At 22.7% G+C, this 10,000-nt stretch overlaps 6 protein-coding genes across 6 annotated transcripts in view; 4 read left to right on the top strand and 2 right to left on the bottom strand.

Annotated features, from left to right (window-relative positions):
• DDB_G0277153 (hypothetical protein) overlaps positions 1-468 on the top strand; it is a gene marked incomplete at both ends in the record, with an annotated part of 963 nt that extends 495 nt beyond the window's left edge. The window contains one exon of the mRNA XM_637708.1: positions 1-468. This exon is cut by the window's left edge and continues 495 nt beyond it. Within this exon, the coding sequence (XP_642800.1) occupies positions 1-468 (468 nt within the window).
• Positions 469-912: 444 nt separating this feature from the next.
• srpR (signal recognition particle receptor alpha subunit) lies at positions 913-2,978 on the top strand (the record flags this gene model as incomplete). Its single annotated transcript, XM_637707.1, has 3 exons — positions 913-1,110; positions 1,258-1,747; positions 1,819-2,978. The coding sequence occupies 3 exons, from the start codon at positions 913-915 to the stop codon at positions 2,976-2,978; spliced, it is 1,848 nt and encodes a 615-aa protein (XP_642799.1).
• Positions 2,979-3,271: 293 nt separating this feature from the next.
• tom40 (translocase of outer mitochondrial membrane) lies at positions 3,272-4,910 on the bottom strand (the record flags this gene model as incomplete). The annotated part of the gene is made up of 4 exons (XM_637706.1): positions 3,272-3,730; positions 3,906-3,974; positions 4,324-4,580; positions 4,751-4,910. 4 exons carry the CDS (start codon positions 4,908-4,910, stop codon positions 3,272-3,274), a joined length of 945 nt encoding a protein of 314 aa, XP_642798.1.
• A 360-nt stretch (positions 4,911-5,270) lies between these two features.
• Positions 5,271-6,258, bottom strand: nubp2 (nucleotide binding protein 2; the record flags this gene model as incomplete). Its single annotated transcript, XM_637705.1, has 3 exons — positions 5,271-5,495; positions 5,596-5,861; positions 5,952-6,258. 3 exons carry the CDS (start codon positions 6,256-6,258, stop codon positions 5,271-5,273), a joined length of 798 nt encoding a protein of 265 aa, XP_642797.1.
• Positions 6,259-7,047: 789 nt separating this feature from the next.
• Positions 7,048-8,192, top strand: DDB_G0277271 (hypothetical protein; the record flags this gene model as incomplete). The annotated part of the gene is made up of 2 exons (XM_637704.1): positions 7,048-7,671; positions 7,764-8,192. 2 exons carry the CDS (start codon positions 7,048-7,050, stop codon positions 8,190-8,192), a joined length of 1,053 nt encoding a protein of 350 aa, XP_642796.1.
• A 779-nt stretch (positions 8,193-8,971) lies between these two features.
• Positions 8,972-9,988, top strand: DDB_G0277159 (hypothetical protein; the record flags this gene model as incomplete). Its single annotated transcript, XM_637703.1, has 1 exon — positions 8,972-9,988. One exon carries the CDS (start codon positions 8,972-8,974, stop codon positions 9,986-9,988), a length of 1,017 nt encoding a protein of 338 aa, XP_642795.1.
• Between the last annotated feature and the right edge of the window lie 12 nt (positions 9,989-10,000).

Below are 10,000 nucleotides of genomic sequence, written 5' to 3'. Positions count from 1 at the left end.
ACTAAATTTTCTAGTACATCAGAAGAGGGTGTAATAGACACTTTTTATTGTGACGAAAATAATTACCCAGTTATCGAAAGTTGTACAGAATCTGCTTGTTCCGCTCCTATTTCTGACTTGGAGGTTTGTGAAACTATTCCAAATTTCTATAATAATACACCATCCACTGGTGAAATTAGTGGTGAAATTAGTGGTGAAATTAGTGGTGGAAATACTGGTGTTAAAACTGGTACAAGTGGCCATTTTAGTGGTAATACCATTGGAAATACTCCAAAAGAAATTCTTGGTGGTAAAGGTAGCAATGTCGACGATGCTTTCATTACCTATACAAGTGGTCATTCAAGTGGTAATACCATTGGTATCACTCCAGATGATAAAGAGTTATATGATCGTAATGGAGGTTTTCAAGATCAATCTTCTTCATCATCTCTTGATGAAATTTATTATTTATCAACTATTTGTGTTTAAACTAAACTAAATTAAAAAAAAAAATTAAAAAATTAAAAAAAATTAAATAAAAATTTTGTTTTATTTTATTTTATTTTATTTTATTAATTTTGTTTAATTCTAAAATAGTCTTAATGTTTTTTTGGTTTTGGAAATAAAATTTTATTTTATTTTATTTTTTTTTTTTTTTTATCTAAATAAAAATAATTGTTGACTGTTTTAAAATTAAACCACACGTGTCTTTTTTTTTTTATTTTTTTTATTTTTTTTTTTTCACATTTTTTTTTTTATTTTTTTTATTTTTTTTTTTTATTTTTTTTATTTTTCATTAATTTTAAAGCGAGAAGTCTTCAAAAGAAAATCAAAAAAAAATTTTAAATTAATTTTCAATATTTCATTTGCTCACAAATAGTTTTTTTTTTTTTAAAATATATATAAAAAAAAAAAAAAAAAAATAATAATAAAATGTTAGATAGTTTCACAATTTTAACAAAAGGTGGAATTGTACTTTGGTCAAAAGAATTTGCAAAGATTAAAGGTTCTCCAATTAATTCATTAATTAAAAAAGTTTTATTAGAGGAAAGAAGCGCAGAAACCTCTTTTCAAATTGATAGCTATTCATTAAAATGGACATTTTCAAACGAATTTGATTTAATATTTGTTGTAAGTTTTTTTTTTTTTTTTTTTTTTTTTTTTTTTTTACACATAATTATAAATTTATTTAAAAAATTATTATTATTATTATTATTATTATTAACCTTATTATTTATTTATTTATTTATTAATAAAAAAAAAATAAAAAAAAAAAAGGTTGTTTATCAAAAAATATTTACATTATTATATATTGAAGAATTATTAACAACAGTAAAGAAAAGATTTATTAAAATGTATAAAGATTTATTATTAAAATTAAAGGAATCATCAGATTTTATAATAGTTGATAAATTTCAAGAATTTAATTTTGAAGTGATTTTAGAAGATGTTGAAAATAGATCAAAACTACAACAAACTTCAAATTCAGCACCAAAGAAATATGAAGATACAGATAAAGGTAAACTAGTAAAAGATCAAAAGAATGAAAGGGCAATTAAAGAAGGTAGAGTTGAAAAAGTTAAAAGAAAAGAACAAGAAAAGAAAGAAAAAGCAGAAAGAAGAAAACAAAATAAAGCAAATAATATAAACGATATTAGTAGTGATGATGATAGTGATGATAGTGATAGTAGTAGTGGTAGTGATTCAGAAGAAAATAGTAATGGTGCAACTAAAAATCAACAAACAGATGTAGCAAGAATTGAAAATAGTGATGATGAGATGAAGAAATTATAAAGAATAGAAATAAATTAATAGCAGCAAAAGCAAAGAAATCACCAGGTGGCTATAAAAAGAAAGTTAAAGATACACCAGATAAACAAGCATCATCATCAACAGGAAAGAAAGCAAGAACTTGGGAAGATGGAAAGTTGTCAAAAAAAGAATTGGAGGCATTAAATAGATCAGACAATAGTAATGGTACAGAGATTGTTAGAGAAAAGATTCAAAAGTTCAATATAGATATGGATGTTTCATCATCAGACGACGATGATGAAGAAGAGGCTAAACCAGTTAGTGGATTTATGAAATATTTCAATGTACTCACTGGTAATCGTGTTATTGACAAACAAGATTTGGAGCCAATTTTAGCAGACTTTAAATTACATTTAACAAAAAAGAACGTTGCACCAGACGTTGCCGATAAGATTGTTCAATCGATTGGCACAGGTTTAGAGGGCAAGAAATTGGCTACATTCCAAGGTGTAACATCAGTGGTTAAACAACAAATGGAAGATACAATCACAAGAATCCTAACACCAAAGAGAAACATCGATATCCTTAGAGAGGTACAAGCCGTTAAAGGTAAACGTCCATATAGCATTGTTTTCAGTGGTGTAAATGGTGTTGGTAAGAGTACAAATTTGGCAAAGGTTTGCTATTGGTTGACTGCAAATGGTTACAAATGTATGTTGGCTGCATGTGATACTTTTAGATCAGGTGCCATTGAACAATTGAAAACTCATGCTGACCGTTTGAATGTCCATCTCTTTGAAAGAGGTTATAGTAAAGATGCCGCTTCAGTAGCCCAAGATGCAATTGCTTTCGCTAAAGATACCGGCTATGATGTGGTTTTGATCGATACAACTGGTCGTATGCAAAATAATGAACCATTAATGAAAGCACTCTCAAAATTGGTCAATCAAAACAATGTCGATTTGGTCTTATTTGTAGGTGAAGCTTTAGTTGGTAATGATGGTGTTGATCAATTAACTAAATTCGATAAATCCCTATCCCTTTTAGCAAATACAACTCAAACTCATATTCGTACAATCGATGGTATCATTCTCACTAAATTTGATACAATTGACGATAAAGTTGGTGCTGCCATCTCAATGGTTTATTCAACTGGTCATCCAATCTTATTTTTAGGTACTGGTCAAAATTATACAGATTTAAAGAGAATGAATATTAAATCAGTTGTTAAATCATTATTACATTAAAAAATAATTTTAAAAAAATAAAAAAAATAATTCAAAATCACCAAAATTAATAATACATATAAAATAAAATAAAATAAAATTATTTGGATTTTTTTTTTTTTTTTTTTCTGGAAATTTTAAAATTGGTTTAAAATTACACATAATTATATATATATGTATTTATTATAATTTTTTTTTTTATTTTTTTTATTATTATTATTCTCTTCTCTTGTATTTTATATGTTTTTAATTTTGTTTTTATTTTTATTTTTTTATTTTGTTTTTTTTTATTTTTTTTTTTCCATAGATTGAATTTACTTTTGGAAAGTTAAACCCAAACCAAATTTGTAATCTTGAGCAAAGTAATTAAGGGAACCAGAGAGATTAAGTTTGGTGAAACTATTAATCATTTGATCATAAGAACCAAAAATTGAACCATGAGAGTCTGCTCTGAATTTGACAAGACTTTGTTGGAAGGCATATCTGACACCAAATGAATATTCAGACATGAATTTGCCTTCTTGGGAAATACCCATGACTAAATCAGTACCAATATGTAAATTTTTTTGTCTATAAACGTATGATGATCCAATTTGAGCTGTATTACCTACTACTAATGACCAAGTTGAAAGTGGATTATTTACAAAAAATTGGATTTGTTTAATTGATTGTGAATGATTAAATAAATAACTATTTTCATAACCAATTGCAAGTTTCTTTGAAATTGATGTTAAGAATGAAAATCCTCTTTGATTTTCAGTATCAGCTTTTAACTAATTTAATTAAAATTTTATTTCATTATAATTATTTATTATTATTATTATTATTAAATTGTATTGGTTTATATATAAAAAGTGTAAATATAAAATAAAGAAGTGTGAGTAAAGATATATGTACTATTTTATATTTCCTAAAAATTCTATAACAACTAAAAATAAGTATACTTACACAAAAATTCATGAATGGAAGTTTAAATTCCAATTCACCTGCTAAATTATTTTTAAAACTTTTATCCATCTAAAATTGGTGTTGTTATTAATAATGTTAATAATAGGTTTTTTAAATTAAAAATTATCTTATGTATTGATTATATATATATATATATTTTGGGTTGAATTGAATGAATTGAATTGAATTGAATTGAATTGAATTGAATTGAATTGAATTGAATTGAATTGAACTGAATTGGATTGGATTGGATTGGATTGGATTGGATTGGATTGGATTGGATTGGATTGGATTGGATTGAGTTGAACATTTAATATTTAATTGAATATTGGAATGAAAAGAATTTGATTTGGTTGAAGTAGGAGAGGGAGGGTGATAGGTGAATATGAAATATATATATATTTATTAATAATCTTACCATATTTGTGAGTGAAACTCTAATAGAATTATTAAAAAATCCTTGATCGAATCTACCAAATAATCTTCTTTCACTATCGATTTTACCATATAAAAGGGTAGAATCTTTGCTGTAAACATTTTGATTGGAATATTTTGGTGTACGACTATTTTCATTTGGTGTATAAACATTGAGTTGATGTGATGTCTCAAAGAATGGTGAAATTTTGAAGGTTACATCAACTTTAGCACCTTCATAAATATCATCATTAACTAAACCTAATTTTATGTATATAATAAACAAAATTAAAATATTAGAGATATTATTATTATTATTATTATTATTATTATTGGTATTATTTTGGTTTTTTTTTGGGGTGGGTGTGGTGTTGTGATTTTTTTTTTTTTTTTTTTTTTTTTTTTTTTTTTTTTTTTTTTTTTTTTTTTACCTTTAACTTCACTGATCATATCTTCTGCTTTACCTGGATATGGTAAACTTTTATAGAATGGGAGATTTTTGACAAGAAAAGATTGGAAAAAGTTTGGCTCTCCAATGATTTCTTGTTCTTGAGAGTCAATATTATTATTATTATCAGCTGTTGCTTCCATCTTTTTATTTATAAAGGTGTATTGTTTTTAGTTTGTTTCTTTTACAAATTCCAATCACTATTTAATTGAGCCAACAAATTAAATAGATAATCAAAAATAAAATATTGAAAAAAAAAAATGAAATGAATGCGAATTCGTAAAAAAAAAAAAAAAAAAAAAAAAAAATGAAAAAAATTTTAAAAATTAAAAACAATTTTTTTTATTTTTTATTTTTTTTCTTTGACGAAGGAATTTGGCAGTCAAAAAAAACAAAAACTTTTTTTTAAACTTCAAAAAAAAAAAATAAAAATAAAAATAAAAAAATAAAAATAAAATAAAAAAAGACTGCTAAATAAATAAATCTAAATTTTATTTACACTTTTAATTTGTTGCTGTTGTTGTTGTTGATGATTTAAAATTAAAATTATCAACAAATGATTTTAAAGAGGCCAAAGTGGAAGAATTTGGATATTCAGTAAAATAATTGATTCCTCTTTCTGAACAAATTGATAAATTTGGATCGATTGGTAATTTACCTAAAAATTTAATATTACATTGTTCTGCTAATAATTTCCCACCCTCTGATGAAAATATATTTGTACATTCCTTTTTATTTATTTATTTATTTATTTTTAAAATTAGTATTTTATTTTATTTTATTTTTATTATTTTTATTAATTGATCAATCAATTATAATTATACTTACAGAACAATGTGGACAAACATAGCCACTCATATTTTCAATGATACCAATGATTGGCAATTTCATAGCATTACAAAAACTAATTTCTTTTTTAACATCAGAGATTGAAACTGCTTGTGGTGTAGTCACTAAAATTGCACCATCTGGGTTATGTTTTAATAATTCCTCTGTAACCGATATATGTTCATCTGATGTACCCGGTGGTGTATCAATAATAAGGAAATCAATTTCACCCCAATTAACATCATCTATAAATTGTTTAATCATTGCTATTATATAATAAATAATAAATATATAAATATTAATATAAATATATAAATATGTTGGGGATGGAATAGTATTTTTTTAAAAACATATACAATTTTTCTTTGGACCTCTCCAAATTACAGGAGTATCTTTATCACCTAATAAAAATTGAATTGAAATTACACCTAATTTTTGAGATTCATCAGTGTAAACAGGTACCCAACCTTTGGTTGATTTATGAACATCTTTTGATTCTAATCCCATCATTTTTGGTATTGATGGTCCACATAAATCTACATCTAATAATCCAACTTTATATCCAATATGTGATAAATATAATGCTAATTGTGATGATACCGTAGATTTACCAACACCACCTTTACCTGATAATACTAATATTTTATGTTTAATTTTATCCATTGTATTATTATTATTATTTTTTATTATTATTATTATTATTTATTTTTTTTTTTATATATTTTTTTTTTTATTTTGTTTTTTTTATTTTTTTATTTTTTTTTTTTGAAAATGTAATCTGAAAAAATAAGATGGCTCGGAATAAAATAAAATAAGAATTCGTTTGGTTAAGATGGAAGTTAGAAAAAAAAAAAAAAAAAAAAAAAAAAAAAAATTTGAAAAAAAAAAAAAAAAAAATATAAAATGAAAAATTATTTGTTGTCAAAATGTGAAAATTAAAAAAAAAAAAATAAAAAAGAATTCTGAAAAGATTCTTTTAGAATCTTTTATAATAGTTTAGATAGTATTGAAAAATGTTGAAATTACAATTTTTATAAATTTGAATAAAAAAAATATGTAGAAAATGAAATAAAAAAAAATAATAATATTAATAATATCGAATTTTACATGATATGATTTTATCAAACCCACACCTTAAAAACATACACACACAAACACCAAATTTCCCCAACACACCTTTATTACAAATAAATAATAAATAGTTAGTGTGTTAAATTTATCTAAAATATTTAATTTTTTTTTTTTTTTTTTTTATAATAAAAATATTAAATAATATTAAATGTTGTTGGAATTTGAAAAAAATATGTTTAAAAAAAAAATAATTCATTTTAATTTTATTTATATATTGATATATATATTTTTTTAAAAAAGTTTTTTTTATTTATTTATTTATTTATTTTTAAAATTATTTATACTAAAATAAAAAAATATCCAAAAATCCAACAAATAATTATGAGAATAATAATAATATTTTTAATAATAATTTTAAAATTAAATAATTTTTTAATAAATTGTCAACAAATTGAACCAAAATGTTTTAAATGTTTAAAAGAAGGTGAAGAATGTGTTACAGATGGTTTTAAAATTGGATCATGTTCAGATGGATTAATATGTGGATCAGATCCGAATAATGAATTTGAAAAGTATGTTTGTATTCAACCTAAAAGATATGGAGAATCTTGTGTAGATAGCTCAGTTTGTGATATTGGTTTATTATGTTCAGAAGCCAATCAATGTGATAATATTAGGTTTTCAAGTGTCGGTGAACAGTGTTCAAGGGATCAAGATTGTTCACTTGGTGTTGATAAAGTTTCATGTATTGATGGTTTTTGTAAACTAAAATCAAATACATGTACATCCGATAACGAATGTCAAGGTGGATTCGCATGTGTTGATTCACAATGTGTTTACTCAATTCAACTAAATCAATCATGTTCAGGTTCAGATGTTGCTTGTGATACACTTGCATTTTGTTCAGAATCAACTCAATTATGTTCATTACCATATAGTTTAGATTTAAATGAAACTTGTACTTTTAATGATGATTTTGATTATCAATGTAAACCAAATTTAACTGTAATATTTATTTATTTTTAAATAATTAAAAATAATTAAAATAATAATAATATTAATTATCTTTTAATAATAATAATAATAATGATATTTAGTGTTCAAAAAAAGGAACTTGTATAGAATCATTAAATGATTCTAATTCAATTAATGAGAATAATAGTGAAAAACAATGTTCAATAAATTCATGTGGTATTGGTAAATATTGTGATTGTAATAGTGGAAACTGTTTAAATGATACATACGATCATTTTGAACATCTTACAAGAAAAACTGAATGTATCATTAGAAATAGATGTAGAATGGTTGAAAATTTTTATTCAAGATCATCATGTTTCACTAAACATTGTAAATATATTGATATTGAAATTCAAAAAAAAAATCCATGTAAAAATACAATCTTTACTGTAACCTATAGAGATATTGATGAACAACAATATCAAAGTAGTAATTCTTTAAAATTATCAATAATTTCATTAACTTTATTATTATTACTATCATTGGTAGAAATAATAATACTATATTAAATAAATAAATAAAAAATATAAAAAGAAGTGGGTGTGACAAGATTGATCAAAAAAAAAAAAAAAAAAAAAAAAAAAAAAAAAAAAAATTTATTTAAATATGTGTGTTGGGCACCGGCACCTATTAATGTGATATAGTGGTCGCAGGAAAAAAAAAAAAATCAGCAATAACAACAATAGTTGTGATGATAAACAAATTGCTTTTAGCTATAAAATAAGATAATTAGCGTGTGGGGGGGGGGGCAATAATGATAAACAACCTATCATCACTACTATTGTTTAATAATAAAATGAATAATACTAAAAAATAATTATAGTAACGAATAACAACTGGTTTTGTTACATTTGTTGTTGCTGTTATTTTTTTATTTTTTATTTTTATTTTTTTTTTTTATCTGCATCCTCTCTTTTCACATTAATGAACCAACACATTTAAATAAAAAATTAAATCAAAAACGGAATGGATACATTCGTTTTTTGTATTTTTGTTAAAAAAGAAAAAAAAAAAAAAGAAAATGAAACAAAAAATAAAATGAAAAAATAAATAGTGCTTTTTGTGGGTATGCATGATCATTCCACTTTTAATTTTTTTTTTTTTTTTTTTATTTTTTTTTATTTTATTTTATTTTATTTTTTTTTTTTTTTTCATAATTTAATTTTTTTTTTTTTTTTTTTTTATAATTTAATTTTTGATTAATTAAAAAACTAAAAAAAAAAAAAAAACATTTAAAATATTATAGTTATTATTATTATTTTTTTTATTATTATTATTATTATAAATAATGGAAAATAATGAAAAAGAAATTTATTTATATGAAGAAGATGTATTACCAAATTTTTTAAAATTTTCAACTATTCCAATTAAAGAACAAATAAAGAGTGAATATGAACAAAAGATATTAAAGATTAAAAAAGAATTTTATATTTCAGGTAATAAGAAAAAAGAATTAGCAGAATGGTATTTAGAATTAATTGAAAATCAAACAGATAAATTCTTAATTGAAGAAGATTCATTCAATTTCTCTGTTATACCAGTAATGTATTTAGATACACCACCTTCTTCAATGTCTGAAATTGATAGAGATTTAATTATAGTTAGAAAACATATGGACAATCTATCATTTACTAAAAAAGAAAATAATAATCAACAACCTCAACCCCAATCATTACAACAACAACAACCTCAACAACCAAAACAACATAATACATTAATTTATAATAAATTAGTTTCACAATTAATTATTCAAGTACATAGATTAATTGATATTTTCATTAAAGAAAGTTTATGTATATTATATAACGAATTATCTGATTTATCAGATCAATATTCAATCGATATTTTTTTAAATAACCCGCTTGTACCATTAAATCATATTGAACAACAACAGCAACAGCAACAGGAATCACATCAATCAAATGAACAAATTAAAATATATAATACAATGAAATTAAATAATGAATTTGATTTTAATAAATTTCAAAATAATTGTAAACAAATTATTGAGAGAATTCAAAGAAAACAACAACAAAATAAAGTGAAAGAAATTAATTTTTCACCACTTATAGAGTTATTAAAAGATACCAATCATTTAAATAAAATGCAACAATATGATAAAGATTTCTTTTCAATGGACCATTCGATTTTATCTGCTGATGACCCTGTTGTAGGTGTTACAGGTTTCGTTTTAAATAGGTTACATAGATTAGAAAATGAATTAAAAACTATTCAACAACATTGGAATTCAACTTCAATAAATAGTTTTAATCAAAATTATCAAACTTCTTCACTACGTAGATAAAATTAATAAAAT

Source organism: Dictyostelium discoideum, assembly GCF_000004695.1.
Source record: "Dictyostelium discoideum AX4 chromosome 2 chromosome, whole genome shotgun sequence".
Taxonomy (NCBI): Eukaryota; Evosea; class Eumycetozoa; order Dictyosteliales; family Dictyosteliaceae; genus Dictyostelium; species Dictyostelium discoideum.
This window is presented reverse-complemented; position numbering and strand designations above follow the sequence as displayed.